We start from the raw sequence: 21,771 nt of genomic DNA on the forward strand, positions 1-21,771 counted from the left end.
TGGGAGGCTGAAACAAGATGATCACAAATTCAAGGCCAACCTCAGCAATTGAGTAGGGCCCTAAGCAAGTTGGTGAGACCCTGTCTCAAAATAAATAAAAGGAGCTGGGAATGTAGCTCAGTGGTAAAGTACCCCTGGGTTCAATCCCAGTTTAAAACAAAAAACAAACAAAAAAAAAACTAGTGGCAAAAGCAGTGGTGCCATTAAACATTGCTTGTATCTGGCTTCATTTCTCTTGCCATTTTTCCCCCTCTGTTTTATTTTTATTGATGAAATAATCAGTTTCTGGGCTGGGGATGTGGCTCAAGCAGTAGTGCGCTTGCCTGGCATGCATGGGACGCTGGGTTCGATCCTCAATACCACATAAGAATAAAAAATAAAGATATTGTGTCCACCTAAAACTAAAAAAATAAATATTTTTTTTAAAAAGAAATAATCAGTTCCTGACTGGATTTTAGAAAAGCAACAGGTTTTAAGTGCCCAATATCCTTGTCATCCCAATAATTTCAGAGACTGAGGCAGGAAGATCAAAAATGTTTGAAGCCATCCTTGGCAATTTAGCCAAGACCCTATTTCAATAAAAATCTGGGGATGTAGAGATGTATCTCAGTGGTAGAATGTCCCTGAGCTCAATCCCCAGTATTGGGGCAGTGGGGAGGGAGTGACCAAATTTATTGTTTTAATGTTAAAAAAAAAAATCCTTACTTCCTCTAATTATTCTTAATCAAAATATTTCCATGTTGGCCAGTAAATTTCTGTGGAAATTCAGAAGCACTTTGTGGATAGGGTGCTATTGGGATGTGTTTGTGCAACTATGTGTTTTAATTATAATTGTTTTTGTTAAAACAATTGTGTTCCCAAAAAGGTTTGGGTTTTTGTTTTTTTATGGCACTGGAAATCAAGCCCAGGACCTCAGACATGCTAGACAAGCACTATACCACTGAGCTATATCCCTAGCCCTGTTCATTTTTTTTTAACTTTATTTTATTTATTTATATGTGGTGCTGAGGTTCAGACCCAGGGCCTTGCACAAGCTAGGTGAGTGTTTTTACTGCTGAGCCACAACCCCAGCCCCTAGCCCTGTTCATTTTTATGAATGAAGACTATAATAAAATTACAAGAAATCTTGCTGTTTTGAAAGAAAATTTTATAGGATGAAATGGGGCTGGGGCTATAGCTCAGTGGCAGAGCGCTTGCCTCTCACATGTGAGGCACTGGGTTCGATCCTCAGCACCACATAAAAATAAACAAAGGCATTCTGTCCATCTACAACTACAAAAAAAATTTAAAATAGGCCTTTAGAAAAGTTAATCCCTAATTAATCTTATTATAAATCAAGTTTTCTACATATAATTTCTTTTTTAGTTTAGGTGGACACAATATCTTTATTTTATTTCTGTGTGGTACTGAGGATCGAACCCAGGTGCCTCATGCATGCTAGGCAGGCACTCAACCACTGAGCCACAACCCCAGTCCCAAGTTTTCTACATATAATTTCTTATGAATTTTTAAAGTCTTCCCCCCCCCCAGAAGTTCTTCCTCTTTCACTTTGGTAATAATTTTCAATAGAGGGAAGAAAATCAGTTTATCAAAACTATCAGAGTGGGATTTCCAAACATATAAGTTCCCACTTAATGAGCTCTCTATGTTTCCAGGATTTTATTTTATTTTTACAGTGCTAGGGTTCAAACCCAGGGCTTCACAAATGCTAGACAAGTGCTCTACCACTGAGCCACATCCCTAGCCCTTCCCACAATTTTTTAAATCAAATTTACTGAATCATATTCTATGTATAATAAAATCCATCCATATCGAGGTTGGTAAATACACATAGTAATATTACTGCCATTACCATCAAAGCACAGAATACTTCCATCACTCTAAAAAGCTTTCATTTGCCCTTTTTCAGTTAACTTCTTCTTCCCAGGAAGAAGTGATTCCAGTCACTCTGAACTGGAGTCTGATCTGTTTTCTGTCTATAGTTTTGCCATTTCCAGGATATCATCTAAATAAAACCATACAGTATTTAACTATTCAACTATAACTTCTTTCATTCAGCAAAATGGAATTGAAATTTTTCCCTTGTTGCATGTATTGGTTTGTTTCTTTTTATTGCCAGGTAGAGTCGTTATATGAATATAGCACAATACGTTATTCCATTTGCCAGCTGAAGGACATTTGTAGTGATTCTAGATGAGGAACATTATGAATAAAGTTGCTATAAACATTTCCTTACAGGTTTTCCTATGAATATAGGTTTTTACTTTTCTTGATTAATTTCCTAGAAGTAAGATTATAGGATTCTATAGTAAATATAAAATTTACCATTTACCTAGCAGTTTTCTAAAGTTCCTCAACCTTTTTGCATTCCTACTAGGTATGTGTCAGAGTTCTTATTTCTCTATATCTCACTAACATTTGATATTGTCAGGTTTGTTTGATTTATTGTGGGGTGTGTGTTAATTTGTTGATGGTGGGGGCTTTGTGTTTGTTGTTTTGTTTTGTTTTGGTACTGGGGATTGAACCTAGGGGCTCTCAACCACTGAGACACATCCCCATCCCTTTTTTTTTTTCTATTTTTTGTAGGTATAGATGGACAGAATGCCTTTATTTTATTTGTTTATTTTTATGTGGTGCTAAGGATTGAACCCAGTGCATAACACATGCTAGGCAAGCACTCTGCCACTGAGCTACAGCCCCAGTCCCTCCAGCCCTTTTTAATTTTTTAAATTTTTGAGACAGGGTCTCGCTAAGTTGCTTGGACCTCACTAAGTTGCTGAGGCTGGTCTTGAACTTGTGATCTTCCTGCCTCAGCCCTAACTGCTGGGATTACAGGTGTGAGCCACTCTGCCCAGCTAATTTTGTTTTTGTCTTTGAATTTTTGCCAATTTATATACACATTTGAAATCTGATTATTTAATCTATAATTAAACCTTGATAAGGTCTTTTCTCTAATAACTCAAAAGGACAATTTTTATTAATACTGATGATAAATATTTACCTCAAAAATATGTCACAGAAAAAATTATCAAGGAGCCAGGCACAGTGGTGCACATATGTAATCCCAGAGACTCAGGAGGCTGAGGCAGGAAGATCACAAGTTCAAGGACAGCATCAGAAATTTAGCAAGAGCCTGTCTCAAAATAATAAAATTCCAGTTTTCTGTTAGTTTTCTAACAGTACATAAATAAGTATAAAAAGAAATAGAAGTCCTTCTTAACACCATTCTCCTAGTCTCCATTTCCTTAGGGTGTGGTAAAGCACCCCTGGGTTCAATTCCCATACCACCAAGAAATATATATGTGTATATATGTCAAGGAATAATAAAGTAAGGCAAATTTTTATTGCATGTTTCATTGGAAATTTTCTGAGTAAATATCAGTTTAATTCATTAGAATTTTGAATAAAGTGGTTTTTCTTTTTCATAACTTTATTGAGGTACACTACATGCTGTAAAATTCACTCATCACAAGTACGTAATTTTTGGTAAATTTACAGTTATACAATAATCACCACAAACTGATTATAGTACATTTTCATCACCCAGAAAGGTCCCATTTGCCCATTTGCTTCCACTCCCTGTGACAATTATTAATCTACTTTGATTATCTATAAATCTGCCTTTCTGGTACATTTCATATAAGTGAGACACACAACACATGTTTTTCAGTATAGTATTTTTGAAATGTATAATTTTTAAAAATATTTTTTTAGTTGTTGATGGACCTTTATTTTATTTATTTATTTTTATGTGATGCTGAGGATTGAACCCAGTGCCTCACACATGCCAGGCAAGCGCTCCACCACTGAGCCACAACCCCAACCCCTGAGATGTATAATTTCATTGTGGGAATAATCATTGATTTTATATATTTCTTTTTCTCAGGCTTTTCTCTGTATTGAACTTTCACATTGTCAGTACCACTCAGAAACAGTAGTTTATTCTACTGCAGCAAACTCACTGAGCACTGTTGGCACTGGAATTTATCCCTGCTGCAATCAAAAGGTTCTTCGATTTGATCCCACTCAGCTTACAAAGGTAAATTTTGAATGTTGCGCTTTTATAGTAACACACTCCCTAACACTTTTATGTAAACCCTTTCTCCTCATATTGTTTTTAAAGTATAAAAGTAATATATTCATGTAGAAAAGTTTTTTAACAGTACATAAATAAGTACTAGAAGAAATAAAGTCCCTCTTAACACCATTCTCTTAGTCTCCATTTCCTTATAGGTAACTATGTTTAATAGTTTCCTTTTGGAACTTTAAATACATTTTAGGCACAAATGATTTGTATTGTTTTGTTTCAGATATGGAATTATACTACTCTTATTATTCTGAAACTTGCACTTTTCCACTCAACAACATACCTAGGTTATCTCTCTATGACAGTTCATTTAACTGCTGTGTGATAGTCCAAACTATGCATATATCACAATTTCTTTAACCATTATCCTGTTGATGAACATTTATGTTGTTTCCACATTGATGGTATTACAAGTGTTGTAATGAACATCCTTGCACATATATCTTGGTGCTGTATGTGTATACTAGTATAGATTATATTCTGTGATCGCAACACTATTGAAATGTTATATAATTAAATTTCATGAGTGGGTGAAAGTAACTTAAAGTTTTTCATCACCATCATCCATACAAAAAAATATTTATAAAGCACCAAAGATGAACCACTCCCTATATATAGGTATGGGTTGAGAAGTGAGTACCTAGATTTATTCCTAACAAAATATATGCAAGAACTCTATGCAGAAAACAAACCATTATTTAATGAGAGAAAATAAGGAGACTTTAAAAACGGATAGTTATACCATGTTCATAAATTGGAACACTCAACATTATAAAGATGTAAATGTTCCCCAAACTCACCTTATAGATATGAATCCTACAAATCAGTACCCAAAAAAAAGACAATATGCCAGGCATACATACTTGTAATCCAGCAATTTAAGAGGCTGAAGCAAGAGAATCACAAGCCTTGGCAATTTAGCAAGACACTGTCTCAAAATTTTAAAAAAGGGCTTGGGAATGTACCATACAATTGGGATAGAGGATAGAAATTATCTTTTGGGAGAAGGGAAGCAGTTAAATGATCAGGAATGGACCCATGGGTGTTTGATTCCTGGAGTGTGTATGCGTGTGCATGTGCACAGGTGCATATGTGCATTTGTGTTTTCCTTTTTTTAAGGTGGGTGGTGGTTAAATGGATATTCTTGGGTATTTGTGAAACTGTACACTTATGTTTCAATCTTTTTACTGTTTTTTTTTCAAGAAATGTTTTTAAATATGATTTGACTAAGCAAAGAAGAATAAGAACAGTGATCTTTAAAAAAATGTTTTTATTAATGAATCAACCCCTCTAATTTAGTATCTCTTACATGACAGGGCTGTAAAGTGAAGGACCACATGGTTATGCTTCATGATCAAGGTGAAGGTGGAGATTTGCTGTCCGTTCCAACTACTAGAATACTGGATGATCTAAATAAGCACAAAGATGTCATTGTTGTGCCTTTTTCTAAAGATTTGGTTAGGTGAGGAGGAAAAAAATCCAACAACACTGAATTACAGCCTTATTCAGTGGGGGAATTCAGTGAAGGTTCCCATTTCAGAATTCCCTGATATCTAGTGCTTTCCCAAATCAATAATGTCAGTCCTTAAGTAGTTTTCATTGTTTCAGATAGTTTAGCTGAAATTATGTTAGCTTACAATAAGTGTAAGCAGATATTTATTTGGTAGGCAAAATACTTAAAAATATCTGAGATCCAAGAGAAAAAAAAAACTAATGAAGAGTTCTTGGTGATTAAAAAAGTTGGGATTCTAAATCCAATTTTTTGAGGATTTTTAATTTTTTTCCACATTTGCTTGAGCATTCCTACTTCACCTCCTCATTATTCCTTCCCCTTCTCTCCCTCCTCCTCTTCCTCCTCCACTTCCTCTCCCATTTTTTTGTTGTTACTAGGGATGAATCTTAGACCTTCATAGGTACTAGGCAAATACTCTACCTCCAAGCTATACCCCTAGCCCAAGCCCTTTTTAATTGCTTAATTGATACAGCTAGGAAAAGTTTTGATGGTTGAGGTCATCTTTCCATAAAGGGGAATTGCTAGATGAATTAAGAAATGAAAATGTTGAAATGGCATCCTTATATTCAGGAACTGTATTCCTTTCTTTTTTGTGGTGTGAAAATTTAATCCAAACCATTTTTCTTAGAATTGACAATAAAATATTTGCAGTTAAAAGATATTCTCATTTAAATTTTTAAGAATTTTCACAATTCACAAAAATGTGTTTTCTTTCAAGTGATCCTGCAGTTGGCTCCTCTGATGAAAAGGGTCTAGAATGTGATGTTTTACTGGAGCCACATACACCATGGGGCCCCAAAACTGGAGAGCTCAATGCTGTGAGTAACTAATTTTACTTATTCTCCATATGAGCAATTGATGATGTTTCATGTTTGACAGGAACTTAGTCAGTTTAAGTTGAAATTGAACTATCTAATCATAACAAGGTATTATGCTGAGTTGATATGATTATAAGAGTGCTAGGATATGTTCCTTGCCCTCAAAGAACTAAGAACTACCAAGAAATGAAGATAGTATGAATGAATATTTTGTCTCCTCTATTTCTATAACATTTGGTATGAAATTTTTTATTAAATCAGAAATATATTTAGTTTTTCAAATACATTCAATTTTTTAAAATTGTTCAAAAATAACAAAAAGTATGTTATCTTTACATGTGACTTACTTATCATTTGGAAATGAAGCTGGAAAAGTGTCAGTTTTTTTCTTTTTCTTTTTTGTTTTTCCTGTAGTTCTGGGAATTAAACCAAGACTCTGTTGTGTGTTAGGCAAGCACTCTACCACTGAACTACATGCCCAGCCCTTTTTGCTTTTTTTAAACATTCACATTCTTCTCTTAACAGAAGATTTAAAAGACAGATATATTAACTTAAAATATCAGTTTCAACCTGAATTTTAAGTTGTTTCAACTGGGAAAGGAACTTGTTTTAACTCTTCTGTAATATCCATGTGAAAATAAGGAGGTGCAATGTGAGTGGGTACAGATTTAGTAATCTCTTCCTCCTCTTTTTACAGTTCTTGTCCCTAAAAAACTGGACTCTGCAACTGGTAAGTAAGCAATTATATTCAGCTTTTATGGCTCTCTTTCTTCCTGAATTAAAGTTTAATTTAATAGAATATTGTCAGTGACTTACTTTGTAAGTTTTAGTGAAATGTATATCTACTTTTTCAACTTCTTCAATTTTGCACATACTAAAAATGTTGTTAGATTGTTTAAGAGGGACATATCATCTCCATTATCTGATTGCATAAGCCATCGATCTTGTTAGAAGACTTTTTAAAGTCACTTTAAATCACATATAGAACATTAAACAAATAAAAAATCTACTAAGGTCTCATTATTTGATTGTTTAATTAGTTCTTTTTTTAATCTGCTTACTCAGTATTTATAAAAATAGGATAGAAATTTGGGTTAGGGATAGCAAACAATAGGACTAATAGGTACAGAAAAGTTTAAGTAATAAAGACCACATTCATTGAGAGAGTGTACACATGTACTTGTTTAACAACTTTAATGCCAGCCTTTGTGTTTTAATTTAATCTTAACATCAAGTAACATGTTGAGTGACAAAAGTTCAACAAATACTGATTATCGGTCTATCACTTTTCTAGATTCTGTGAAGGAAATAAATTTTAAAATATTAGATGTAGGTGCTGGGGTTGTAGCTCAGTGGTGGAACACTTGCCTAGCATGTGTGAGGCACTGGATTTGATTCTCAGCACCACATATAAATAAATGAATAAAATAAAGTTCCATCAACATCTTTAAAAAATGTTTTTTAAAAATATTAGATGTAATGCAATCCAGAATATAGAAATTCTCAGTGCTGGGGATCAAACTTGTAAACTCACTCTGCTTGGCAAGTGTTCTACCACTGAGCTACATCACCAGCCCTAAACATAGAAATTCCTATGACCATATCCTGAATGTTGTGCTAGGTAGACAGGATTCATTTTATCAGCTCTTGTTCAACTAATTCATCCAAAATAAGTATAGTTAAATGTGTTTTAAGGAATTCATTACAGAGTTGATAATAATACATTTGTAATAGATGTGTTTGTTAATTTAGAAACAACAGTCATTATTTTCAGAAGAAGAAGAATATACCACTGGATCTGAGGTCACTGAAGATGAAGTTGGTGATGAAGAAGAAGTATCCAAGAAACAAAGTATTGACTTCTAAATTAAAATTAAATCACATTCTTTATGAAGAAGTTATATTCTGAAGCTTGATGCAAGCAAGGATTGGGAAATTGTCTTTAAAATGTTTCTATGTGGCAGGTTATAACATTGGGAGTAAAAGAAAGAAAGGATGTTCCTTTAAGATTCCCATAAAGTTGTGAAGTACAGTGTACTGAGAAATAAATCTGCCAATTTCCACTTCCAGTGTAATCTGTGACTCAGATTAGGCGAAATGTGATCAGAGACACGAACCTGAGATGATTTGAAGTGGAACTCAAATAAGCCGTTCAATAAGTATGATTTTTTTTAAATATTAAAAGCATGTTTATGGGCTAGGGTTATAGCTCAGCAGTAGAGCACTTGCCTTGCAAGCATGAGGTACTGAGTTTAATCCTTAGCACCACATAAAAATAAATAAATAAATAAAGATATTGTGTACATCTACAACTAAAATTTTTTTTAAAAAAGCATGTTTATTATACAACTATAATATGAAGTTGGGTCAAAACTTTTCAACTCCTTGGTTTCAAGAAACAGCAGGTAAAATTGGTTCAAAACAGCCTTTTAATATGAATGGAATCATGAGCAGTCTTTTTGTCTTTGTCTTCTTTCACATAGTTTATTTCTGAGATTCACCCATATTGTTGCATATGTCTGTAGTTTTTTCATTTTTTTTTTGCAGAGTAGTATTACTTTATAAGAGTATGCCTTATTTATCTATTCACAATTTCATGGACATTTAGGTTGCTTCCAATTGTTGGTTATTATGAATAATGCTGCTGTGAATATTTGCTTACAAATTACTGTGGACATGTTTTCATTTTTCTTGAAGAGACACCTAAAATAGAATTTCTGGGTCACATAGTAAATGTATTTAACTTTATAAAAATCTGAAAAATTGTTTTTGCAAAGTGACTGGGGTTAAAATATTTTTTTTAGTTGTAGATGGACACAAATACTATTTAAATAATTATTATACTATATTGTTTTTTCTTAATGACAAGAAAAAAGTTTGTACATTTTCAGTACAGACAGTTTTTCCCCCCAATATTTTCAATCTGCAGTTGATTGAATCCACAGATGTAGAACACAAATACGTAGGGTCAACTGTATATACATTGTAAACTCAACAATGTTATGATTTTTGCTTTAAATGATTGCACGTCACTTAAGAATGTAAAAGGCTAGCCAGGAGTGGTGGTACATACCTGTAATTCCAGCAGCTCAGGAGGCTAAGGCAGGAGGATTGCTCCTTCAAAGCCAGCCTCAGTGAGGCACTAAGCAACTCAGTGAGACCCTGTCTCTAAATAAAATACAAAACAGGGCTGGGGATGTGGCTCAGTGATTGAGTACCCCTGAGTTTAATCCCCAGTACAAAAAAAAAGAATGTAAAAGACTAGACATGGTGGCATGCATCTGTAATCCTCAGCTACTCAGTAACTGAGACTCTTGTTTTCTGGCTTGCACTGTTTCTGACAAGAAGTCAGCCATCAATAGTGTCATTTTATCTTGCTGTTGTGTCATTTTATCTTGTCTGTTTTATCTTGCTGTTTTCAAGATTTTATCATTATCTTTTAGAAATTTGACTGTGTTGTGCCTAGGCATAGTTTTCTTTTCCGTTATCATGCTTAAGGTCTATTGAGATTCTTATATCTATAAATTGATGTTTTTCACAAATTTTGGGGAGCTTACAGTCATTGTTTCTTTAAATATCTTCCCCTCATCTTCTGGAATTTCAGTTGCACATGTAGTAGATGAGCTGGGTACAGTGGTACAAGCCTATAATCCTAGCTACTCTGAGGTAGTAGAATTGTAAGATCAAGGCCAGCCTGGGCAATTTAGCAAGACCCTGTCTAAAAATAACAAGGGTTGGGATATAGCTTAGTGGTGGGTGCTCCTGCATTTGACCCCTTATTCCACCAAAAGAATTTTAAAAATAAATTGATACTGTCCCACAGACTTTAAGACTTTGTTTCTTTTCATTTAACTTCTCTTTGCCCTTTGTTCTTTAGATTGGATAATTTCTAATACTTTATCTTCATTTTTACTGATTCATTCTTCTGCTATTTCAAAATTTTTTGAGCTTATATAGGAAAGTTTTTTATTTTAATTATTGTTGAAAAGAGCTCAGAATTTGTTCAGTTCTTGTTTATGGTTTCTACTTCTTGCTTGACATTTTGTGTTCACTAAATAAAACAATTTTTTCTCTATTAACATTTGTTTTGAAGTATCTGCTAAACCCAATATGTAGGCCCTCTCCGAGTCAGTTTCTGTTAACTGTTTCTTTTCTAAGAGGGTCAGAATTTCTATTTTGGAACTTTTGGCTGAAAAATGAAGGTTTTCCTTATGCAACTCTGAAATCTGGTTTGTTCTTCTGAGGATTGTTGATTTTTGTTGTTGTTGTTCTAGTAGGTGGTTAATTTACCTGATTCAAATTGCAGACTGTCTCACCTATGATATGCAGTAGATGATTGTCTCTGCACAGGTGTTTTAACTGCTAACTGCACAGGTAGGCTATCGCTTTAGCCTACCTCACCCTCATCCCCAGTCATACCATCCTGTGTAGCTTAGGAGTCAGCCAAGGATATAGATAGAGATTACATTCAGATATTGGGGCTCACCTACTTAGTGGATCCCGTGGTTTACAAATGCCACCTGAATTTTTAGTAGTTTTTCCAGATCCAAGTCTATACTCTGATACATCAAGCCAGTAAGATGTCTTGCTGTCAGAAGCTTGAGATATGTGCAGTTTGGGGAAAGAATCCATTCAAAAGCACAAAAAATCTCCCATATCTCACTAAGAGCAGTTCTGTTTTGCAGAGTGGATGGTCCAACATAGTTTCTACCTGCCTTTTACCTGGGCTTCCTAGAATCTCTCATACAGTTTCCAAGTTTAATACTTGACTAAGAATATGGACAGTTTGTACTCACATTTTAGATTTTAGGTCTTGTGTGACTTTCTTGCTTCCAAAATTTCTTCTTTACAATTATAGCTTCTCTATTACTTTGAACACTTGTCATCCTCTGCCTGGACTCATAAGGCTGCAGTTTCCCTCCCTGAGCCAGGAAGTACATTCAGGCAAGAAGGCCACAAACTCAGTTTTACTTCATGCATTTTTATAGTGTAAATGCTCAATTTTCAGCCTATCTTTGACTATTTACTATTACCTTCAGATGGTTGTTTATAATTTTTTGTTCTGTTTTTATGGCTGTTTTATTAGTAAGGAATTGTTCAGCCCCTTCATATTGTCATTACCATATGTCCTACCCTATCATATTTTTTAGCAACTTTATAAAACTTGTTACCCAGTTTAACAGAGAGAGGTGTTAGGGGGTCAGGGCATGTCAGCAAGCAAGTAAATCTATCTAGATTATTAATTTTTTGTTACAGCATCTTCAAGGTTATTGTCTATGTAGCATGGGTTTTCCACTTATCATTTTGATAGTTTCCTTCTTAAACCATATAGCAAGACTTCTGGAGAAGGTAAACAAATAATTTCATTTGGGAAACAGTTATTCAGTATAGTCCTTACCTTCATATATTATTTTTATGGAATGCTTCTTCCCCCTCCTTGTATTTTTTCCCTCCTTTGTCCACTTCATAGTCAGCCAGGATAGATTCAGAATATTGACTCCAAGAATGACTTAGTCCAGAATATAATTTATCTAAACTCAGCATCTTCCCAAGATCATTACTGTCCTACCTCCTTCCTGAGCAAAAAACATTTTAAAGATTTTGTATGTGGGGGCTGAGGTTGTGGCTCAGTGGTAGAGTGCTCGCCTAGCATGTGTGAGGCCTTGGGTTTAATCCTCAGCACCACATATAAATAAATTAAATAAAAGTATTATGTCCATCTACAACTAAAAAAAAAAAAGATTTTGTATGTGTATGACTACTCCCCCCATTCTCAAATTGTATTTTTCTACATTACAGTAATTTTAAGTAAAAATTTTGGAATTAGAAAATGATTCCATTGTCAAATTCAGAAAATAAATGTGTAATTTCTCCATCATTTTTCCTATTTCATATAAGTGGGACTTCATATTTTTTTTCCTCCCAAAATTTTTTTCCCCAAAAAAATTTCACCAAATAGAAGGGAAAAATGTAATTAAAATGAACTCATGTAAGGCAGTTTCAGTTTAATTTCTCTGTATTTTGGGGTTTTGTCCAAAGGTAGTTTTTAGATTTTTAGGGTTTTTTAAAAATGATTTTATTGTTTAAAAGTAGCAAGTAAGGGGCTGGGGTTGTGGCTCAGTGGTAGAGCACTTGCCTAGTATGTGTGAGGCACTGAATAACTGAATAAACAAAATAAAGGTATTTTTAAAAAAGTAGCAAGTAAATTGGAGAGGTCTGAGACTTATACTCATAACATTGACCTTCCATAATCAGGGAAAAAGGAGAAACCAAAGAAGTTCACTAAACCACCAAAAAAGCAGATGTCTTCACCCTGTGCACAAAAGAAAGAAAAGGCATTGGAGAAGGTAACTGATCATTTTTTTATTCTAAAGTTCATATGAAGAAATAAGCAAGTATATTCAGGAAAAATAAAATATAGAAGAGTAATGAGTGTCTCATGGAATGCTAGTAATGTAAAAATGAATGATATTCTTTATAGATTGAGATTAAAGATCTTTAAGATATATTGACAAATGAAAAAACAGAAGGTGCAGAACAATGTGCACAGTGTAAAGGAGATGGGGAAATATGTATGAATTTCCTTATATATACATAAACTATCTCTAGAAAGCTACATAAGAAATTGATAAGATTGATTGGCCCTAAGGAAAGGAACTGAATGTGGAGAGGATAAAGGTAAGAGGCTTTCAGGGCTGGGTTTGCTGCTCTGTGGTAGAACACTTGCCTGGCATGTGTGAGGCACTGGGTTCAATACTTAGCACTATGTATAAAAATAAAGGTCCATTGACAACTAAAAAATATTTTTAAAAAATGTAAGAGGCTTTCTATTATGTTTGCTATTTGAACCTTTTGGATTTTAAACCAATATCACTTATTCAAAAAATAAGAGGGAAGTAGACTTTTAAAATTAAAAATAAGCTGGGCACAGTGATACATGCCTGTAATCCCAGCAGCTCAGGAGGCTGAGGCAGGAGGATCTGAAGTCCAAAGCCAGCCTCAACAAAAACGAGGTGCTAAGCAACTCAGTGGGACCCCTGTCTCTAAATAACATACAAAATAGGGCTGGGGATGTGGCTCGGTGGCCAAGTATCCCTGAGTTTAATCCCTGGTACCCAAAATTAATTAATTAATTTAAAACAAATTATATTTTATGGCCTTTCAAGTGATTTTTATTTCCCTGTGCCATTAAAGGAAGGAGTAAAAAAACAGATAGGACTAAGGACAGTAATAGCTGCAGTTGACTAAAAACAGAAATTATGAGTTCCAAAAATACGTGAAAGTCTGGGGCCGAGATTGGACAGGTTGTACATTCATCTTTGTGTTAGGTAGCACAGGCTCACAAATTAGATTTAATTCAAACCCAATTTAAATGTTCATAACTGACAAAGTAGATTCAAATTCTAGGTCTATATCTCTTTGGAGAACTTTCTTAACTTCTCTCAGCCTATTTTATTATGAAGATCATAAAATATTGCCTGCTGCACATGGTTGTTGCAAGGTTTAAATGAAATACACTTGTAAATGTTCTTGGTGCTGTAGATGCACTTGGTATTTATTGAATGCTTTTGGCTCAATAAATGTAAACTGTTTTTATAATTAGCTGTAAAACTAATTTGTAAATATGTTCTAATTGGGGCTTAATGTTGTCTAATTTTTTAGTCAGCTTCTAGAGATGTGTCTCCTTTCATGTAAGTATTATTCTTTAATCTAATTAAAATATCTACTCTTAAAGAAGCATCAATGCTAATTTTTTAAAAATTTTTTCAATAGTGTGAGTATGCAGAAGAATAAATGGGATGCCACAAGATCCTTGAGATTCAACCAAGATGCACAAAGAGAAGATGGTAAAATTTATTATGTGGATAAGAACATCTTTTATTTTATGAAGTATGCTGAATAGCTTCAAAGGTTTTATATGGTATAAGTCCCCAAACTTGCACATTATCTTAAGTCACCAACCAGGATTTCATTACTAGATAATTCAATGAATAATGTATTGTTTAATGAGTCTATAATTTTGAGACCTTTTAGACTGACTTTTGCCCCCTACTTTTTCTGTAAAAAATGACTGAATATGTTTTAGGCTATGTCTTAGTCTATTTTATGTTGTTACAACAAAATGTTTGGTCTGGTGAAGGCCTTCTGGCTACATCACCACATGGCAGATGGCATCGTGGTGGGAACATATGCAAGAGAGAGAGATTACATAGCAAAGCAGGAAGAGAGAGAGATTTGGGGGTCAGGCTTATTCTTTTCATAATAATTTGCTCTTGTAGGAATTAAGCACAGTCCCACAAGGACTACATTAAACTCTTCCAAAGATGGTGTTCCCAGTGACCTAACTACATTCCACTAGGCCCCGTCTCTTAAAGGTGCTACCACCTCTTAAAGGTTCCACCGCCTCTGAGAATCACCACACTGAAGGCCAAGCATGGTGACACACACCTGTCATCTCAGCAACTTGGGAGGCTGAGACAGGATAATCACAAGTTTGAGGCAAGCCTCAGCAACTTAGCAAGACCGGGTTTTAAAATAAAAATGAAAAATAAAGTGTTGGGGATATAATCAGTGGTAGAGTGCCCCTGATTTCAATCCCCAATTTAAAAAAATAAAAATCACTACGCTGGACATCAGGCTTCTAGCACATAAACCTTTGGGGGACATACTCAAATCATATCCAAATCATAGGTTTATAGTAACCTAAAAATCAGCACAATTATTAAAATACAAGTCATTTTTCCACTTGCCTTAAATTCTTCATAGAAGTATGCATCTGAAAAATAATAGCAAAAGATACATTTGTAAACCCTTGTTGATTACAATCTTCTTTAAGAAATAAAAATTATAAGTCATCCTCATGAGAAATAATACTTATCATTTTTTACCTTCAGATCAGCGGCGGATGTCTGAAATTACAGGGCATCTAATAAAAATGAGATTGGGTGATCTGGACCGAGTCAAGTCAAAGGAAACAAAAGAAGTAAGAACTGTTCACTATTATATTATACTTATATGAACATTCCTCCATAATTTTATTTTTAATATAAAGAGTATAAAGATGTTTTAAGAAGAATTTTAAAAGAACAATTTAGATAATTTTGTGTTCTGTACCATTTAGCCACAATTCACATAAGTTTTCTATTATCTGTGGTCCAGGGGTCCTTTATATCATACATAATGAACTATAATGTCACTGAAGTGTGATGTCACACCAAAAGTAGAATAACTGTCCTTCTTAACCAAATGCTAACTATCCAGAGGGCAGCTTTTCTGAATGTGCTAATTTTGATCAACTTTGTGTGTGTCATTTAGATGTTATCTCTAAAATAAGATGAGATCTTGCTGAAAATGATGACTAGAAATGCCTGCATTCTAACTAGAATTACATATGAGTCACAGTATCATGTATTATCATAAGTATTTATGTTTTGTATGTACTATAACTCTTGCCCTAATCCTTTTATTTAAATTTTACTTTCCTGCTAAGGGTATAGCTCACTGGTAAAAAATGTGCTTAGCATGCATGAGGCCCAGCATCAAAAATAAAATAAAATACATATAGGAGAAAATATCTGTAACCACGGGATAGACAAATATTTCTTAGCTACAACACCAATTACAAAAGATACATATATAAATTCTTGTTGATTGCATTCTTCTTTCACTAACATAAAAGAAAAAATTGACAAATCATATTCATCCCAATTTAAAGTTATTTTTCAATAACACTATTAAGAGAATGAAAAGACAAGCTGTGTAAACTAATAGAAAATAGATACAAAACAGTTATTTGTAAAGAACTCTCCAAACTCAGTAATAACTCAATTAAAATAAATAGGCAAAGGATTAATCAAACACTTTGAAAGAAGGGAGTCAGATGGCAAATAAACAGATGAAAAGATGCAACATAATTAGTTATTAGGGAAATACAAATTAAAACCTCAATGCCATACCACTATACACTAACTAAAAGTGTCTGAAATTTTAAAGAGGTACCAAGTGCTAATGAGTATGTAAAGCAACTAACTCTCATATAAGAGCTAGTAGGAATGAAAAAATTGGCCATTTGGAAAATAGTGTAGTAATTTCTAAACACCATATAAATTAGTTTATACAATTATAGTGGTTTTACTAATAAATACCGAAAATTAGTTACACTCCCAAATGATGTCCTTTTCCTGGTAAATGTGACAAGAATAAAATTACAAGATATGGTAAATTAAGAAGGGCTGGAAGCCAGCAGAATGGTGCATGACCATAATTCTAGCCACTCCAGAGGCTGAGGCAGTAAGATCACAAGATCAAGGCCAGCCTGGGCAACTTATCGAGACCCTATCTCAAAACAAAATAAAAAGGTAAAAAGGGCTGAGGATGTAGCTCAGAAGATGTAGCTAGTGCCTGCCTAGCATGCTTGAGGCTCTGGGTGCTGCCAAAAAAAAAAAAAGCCAAAAGATGAATAGGAAAAAGAAAAGAGAGGAAGTAATATAGGAATATATGTTGAAAGCTTGACTTACACCCCAGTTTACTGAATGTCAGATGCAGTCAGCTCATAAAACAATTTTCTCAACTATGAACCTCAACCAATCCTCAAATATCAAATACTTCTCTGTGGTAGACTGTCCTCCCACCCCAAAGCTTCCCCTGCTTCATCATACCCTGCCACTTTTATCAGTAACTAATGTAAATTTGATGTAAGCAACTTATTGCCTTAATTTTCCAATTTTCATTGTAAGAATACTCCCAGTCTCCAGGTTGAATAAGCTCAACTGCTATCTAATCTCGCTAGTAGCTAGATAAGTTGTCCCAGAACCTGGTCCTTTCTTTGTTCTGTTTTAATTTCTGTAATGCCTCAATAAGCCCCTTTATTCAGAGAATTCTTATCATCAAAAGTTTTACATTTAACAAATGGATACGTACATACAAAAGACAACCAACTCCAAATGTATACAACAACGTGTATAAATCCCCTGTACATTATATGCTAAGTGAGAGAAACGGGCTGTATGTACTATATGATACACACACACACACACACACACACACACAAAATGTTCTGGAAAATACAAAGCTGTAGAAACAGAAAACAGATGAGTGGTTGCCAGGAATTTATAGTGGTAGATGGATAATTTAAAAGGGACACAGGATTTTTTGGGGGGTGATAGAATTATCCTGTATCTTCATTGTGACAGTAGTTACAAAACTATATGCATTTGTCAAAACCCCAAAATGTAGGCTAAAAGGGTGAATTTTACTGTATATAAATTATACCCCTCAAAAAGTCTGAATTTTAAGGACTAAAAATACCATAATTTATTAATTTAAGAATATGCTATTTTAGTAAAACAGAGCTTCTGTTTATTCCTTGAAAAATAACTTAATTTTGCAGTTCGCAGGAGGTATTTATTCCAGGCTCGAAGCACAAATCAAAGCCTCCGTACCAGTCAGTGCACGGCAAAACAGCTCAGAGAAAAACACAAGGTAAATTAGCAGAAACTAATTCAGAAGGCCATGATTTTGAAGTGATTTTTTTTTTAAAGCCAAAAACACTAGAAGCACATTATTTATGTTTGGTTTTATGTTTTGCTTCAAGGATTAACCATCAATCAGAACCAGATTTTAACCCCAAAACTAAGAAAAGTTCATGAACACAAAATTTAATGAAAGAATAAGGTTTTATTTTGTTTTTGTTTTAGTTTTTCACTTATTGGGCCGGCTTCATAAACCAATGCTGATAAAAATGAACGCTACAATGCAACTGTGAATTAGCAAAATTTTTGTAGTCTTTGTAGATTATATATTATTACTTCATATAAATCCATGAAGTCTTTCCCATTTCTTGTTTTATTATTTTGTTTTTCTTAATAAAATATAACTTATAAATCTTATGTCATTTTATATCACAAATTTTCTTTTAAAGATTGAGATTTGAATATTAATATATTATACATTCTAATACCTTATCTATAATTTTGAAATAGAGAAAGCTCAGAAAGTCAAAGGTTTTTTGGTGGGTGAGTCAGTTTGTACATTTGTGTCAATTCAACCTTTAACTGAGGCCAGGTGCAGTGGTCCATGCCTGTAATCCCATCTACTTGAGATCACAGGATCAAAGACTGCCTAAACAATTTAGTAAAATCCTATCTCAAAATTGCTTAAAAAGGGATTGGGGATTATAGCTCTGTGACAAAGTGCTTCTCTATCCCTGGGTTCAGTCTCCAGTACTGGGAGAAAATAAAAAAACAAACTTGAACTAATCTGCTCTGATATTTGTAGTCTTCACTTTTCTCATTTAATATAAATGTTCATTTGTTTCACTGAAGAAACAATGTGTACAGGACCCTGCTCCTATACATTATGCATACCATATGATCTCTTAATATGAATTCCAAAATATATCTTACTCCAAGGGGTTTTAAAAATTAATTATGGAGCTATATGAAATTTCATTAAACTTTGAATATTGTCAAGCAAACAATCTTAAAAGCAGCGGCAACTTCCTATTATTCTAGAAGCAACTCTGACCTTCTTTTCTGTTTAAAAAAATCTAGGTCTAAAAGTCGTTTTGGTCCAGGGCGTCCTGTATAAAGCACCTTAAAATATAAAAAGACAGAAGATAACTTCCTGGACATCTGAAATTGCTTGCTTCTTGAAGATCTTCAGAATGATAACTTCTCAATGTTCTATTTATTAATTGTTCTTGCAAGACACATAAATCACAATGCTAAGAGACATATATAGTTAGGTTTTATGAAAATCTAATTGTAAATATGAAACTTCCAATTCTCTTTTAGTATAATTCTAGGCTATGTAGAAAACAATTTACAAATTTTGCATAGTTAAGATTCCTAATATTTGTTATTATTTATTTGAAGAGAAGAGGCCTAAATGGTCAAGTGGCTAAGGGTCTTAAGACCTTAAATAATAAGGGAACACAACTGGTAGTGTTACTGTACATGTGCACTGATCGTAGTATGTCTTTTGGGCTGTAAATCTTGGGTATTGCATTGAGAACTGCAGTTTATATGATGAAATTTCCAGTGATGCTGATTATAAATCTGCATGAATATTAAGGAGCAACAGATCTCAAAACTGCATTAATAAAGTTTCAAGGTGAGGTAGGTATTTAAATACTGTGTTGGGCAGAAGGGTTAGTTTCTTTTTCAGCATTATTTCATAGAAAATAGAATGCTAATGCAACTTTGGTTTTCAGTTTTCGATGCTTATCCTTTGATCATCTGAGCTGGAATCACTAATGATTACTTTTTTTTCTCTATGAACTAGTGCCATTCTAAATTTGTTAAAATAACTATTGATAGTTTTAGGATAACAAATTACTTCAATTGTGTGAGACACTCATTGTACAGTTCTCAGGGCTTCAAGACCCATCTATATTTCTGTAGCCATTCAAATAGCCCTTTAAAACAGTTATGATTGCTGGTTACCTTACAGATGTCTAAAAACTTCCCATATATATCAGATGGGCAAGAAATTGCATACTTCAAGAAAAATTAAAATAAAATTCTGTTTTATAAATCATGTTTTAATTTTTCTAACCAGACAGAAAGTGCTCAGGGAAAATTTGTTTCAAACCATAGCACACAATAAATTATGTGTTTGAAAATTACTGATATGTAAGTCTCTGAAAAACTTTGAGATGCACTGTTTCTATTTTTAGTCTGTATTTGCCTTTTAGTAGAAATGTCTTCAAATTATTCAGAGGATAGACTTTGATAATGTGTAACAGAACATCAATTTCTTTTTAAATGTTCAAGTGGTATACTTAGTTTACACATTCAGAAATCATTTTTAGTGAATGTTTAGTTTACATATATAAAACTAGATGTTATTTGATGTTATATATATGGCTTTGTATGTATATAAATTTTTAAACTGTTTGGAAATTTTGTTCCAGTATGTATTTGTTTCAATTGTTTGATGCTTGGAAATAGATTATACAGTATTTATTTTCAAAAGAAAATGTTTTGTAGTACATTGTATGTAAGCCCTGTTTAACTAAGAGTCTTGTGGTTTACTGTATTCTCTGATAAAAAGAATTTGGGTTTGTTGTACTTTAGTACAAACTGTACTGCACTTTGTACAGTGCTGTGATGGTCACAATTAGAAGAGAAAAATATGCTCTTTTCATTTTTAACTGATGGTGAAAATGCAAATTACTTCTCCTGGGGGAACTGAATTTATTTTTACAAACCAGAATTTGTCCAAATTTGATTCTCTTCAGAATGTGCTTCTTATTTTGTTAATGTCTGTCTATATACATGCACAAGTACCACAAATTTTTTTTTTTTCTTTTCAGGAATTGGACGCAGGGCCTTGTACATGCTCAGCAAGTGCTTTAGCACTGAGCTACATTCCCAGCCCTTTAAAAAAAAAAATATTGAGACAGGGTCTCACTAAGTTGCCCATGCTATCATCAAACTTGCCTCTGCCTCCCAAGTAGCAGGGATTACAGGTGTGCAACACCACACCTGGCTCCATCAAGATTTTACCCAAACCCTTAATAGCAGTTCTTTTGCCACAAACTTTGAGATTTACATTACACTAATTCTGAATTCACATTTCTTAAATTGAAATAAACCTTAGTAACAAAAGTTGTTTGGAAAGTCTCTTCATCTGAATTATTCCATACTCTCTGAAAAAGTCCTCATTGTTCTAGATTCCATGGGTTTTCATGGAAAATTAGTGTTTCAAGGTGAATTCTTTTAAGTTTTGAGAGTATTTTGAATGAAGGTACCCTGGTAAGGATTTAGCAAAATATTCAGGGGTAAAATATTGCTGAAAGTCTGGGGTATAGCTCAGCCCTGGGCGCCTTCCATGGCTCTTCAAAAATAAACAAGCAAATGAGTAAAAGCAGTGCAGGAAAGATGATCTGATAACAATGCTGATTGCACAGAATGCCATTGTTTTGCCTGTTGTTTTCTGCTTAGGCAGATATTGTAAAATGTGTTAATTGCTTTGGAAGCTGAGGCTGAATCTCTGTCATGTTTATCTGCTAATGGTAAATTTTAATAAATATAAAAAGGCATTTGTCTCCAATATCTAGGAATAATTCTTCAGCCAACTTTTGACTATCATTGAACAGGTTGCACAACTCCCAGGAAAAAGGCACTGGGCTACTCAGCCAGTCCAGTTCTCATAGGCTAACTTTCCCACTCATCAAAAGATGATCTGCTGGGGAAGAAGACAGGATAATATTCTTCTCACCCTTATTGGATTGTTGGAGGGATTGAGTTAATCTAAATAATTAGTCCAGTATTTTCTGGTTTTATGGTAAGCCCTCCATAGAGGTCAACTATAATTGTTACATTGTTATGTTAACATTTAGAAGGTTC

The 21,771-nt window shown here is 33.9% G+C and overlaps 1 protein-coding gene across 6 annotated transcripts in view; it reads left to right on the top strand.

Moving 5' to 3' along the window:
- Positions 1 to 21,475, top strand: part of Sanbr (SANT and BTB domain regulator of CSR) — a 59,510-nt gene extending 38,035 nt beyond the window's left edge. For all 6 annotated transcript variants that reach the window (XM_071601609.1, XM_071601608.1, XM_071601611.1 and 3 more), the window contains 11 exons: positions 3,887 to 4,039; positions 5,404 to 5,549; positions 6,319 to 6,418; positions 7,116 to 7,148; positions 8,171 to 8,270; positions 12,674 to 12,765; positions 14,081 to 14,109; positions 14,192 to 14,265; positions 15,313 to 15,401; positions 17,808 to 17,899; positions 18,970 to 21,475. In XM_071601609.1, the coding sequence (XP_071457710.1) occupies positions 3,887 to 4,039; positions 5,404 to 5,549; positions 6,319 to 6,418; positions 7,116 to 7,148; positions 8,171 to 8,270; positions 12,674 to 12,765; positions 14,081 to 14,109; positions 14,192 to 14,265; positions 15,313 to 15,401; positions 17,808 to 17,899; positions 18,970 to 19,006 (945 nt within the window). In that variant the 3' untranslated portion in view covers positions 19,007 to 21,475. The remainder of the gene's footprint in view (positions 1 to 3,886; positions 4,040 to 5,403; positions 5,550 to 6,318; positions 6,419 to 7,115; positions 7,149 to 8,170; positions 8,271 to 12,673; positions 12,766 to 14,080; positions 14,110 to 14,191; positions 14,266 to 15,312; positions 15,402 to 17,807; positions 17,900 to 18,969) is intronic.
- The last annotated feature ends 296 nt before the right edge of the window (positions 21,476 to 21,771 follow it).

The sequence above is a fragment of the Marmota flaviventris genome, chromosome 14, assembly GCF_047511675.1.
Source record: "Marmota flaviventris isolate mMarFla1 chromosome 14, mMarFla1.hap1, whole genome shotgun sequence".
In the NCBI taxonomy this organism is placed as follows: domain Eukaryota; kingdom Metazoa; phylum Chordata; class Mammalia; order Rodentia; family Sciuridae; genus Marmota; species Marmota flaviventris.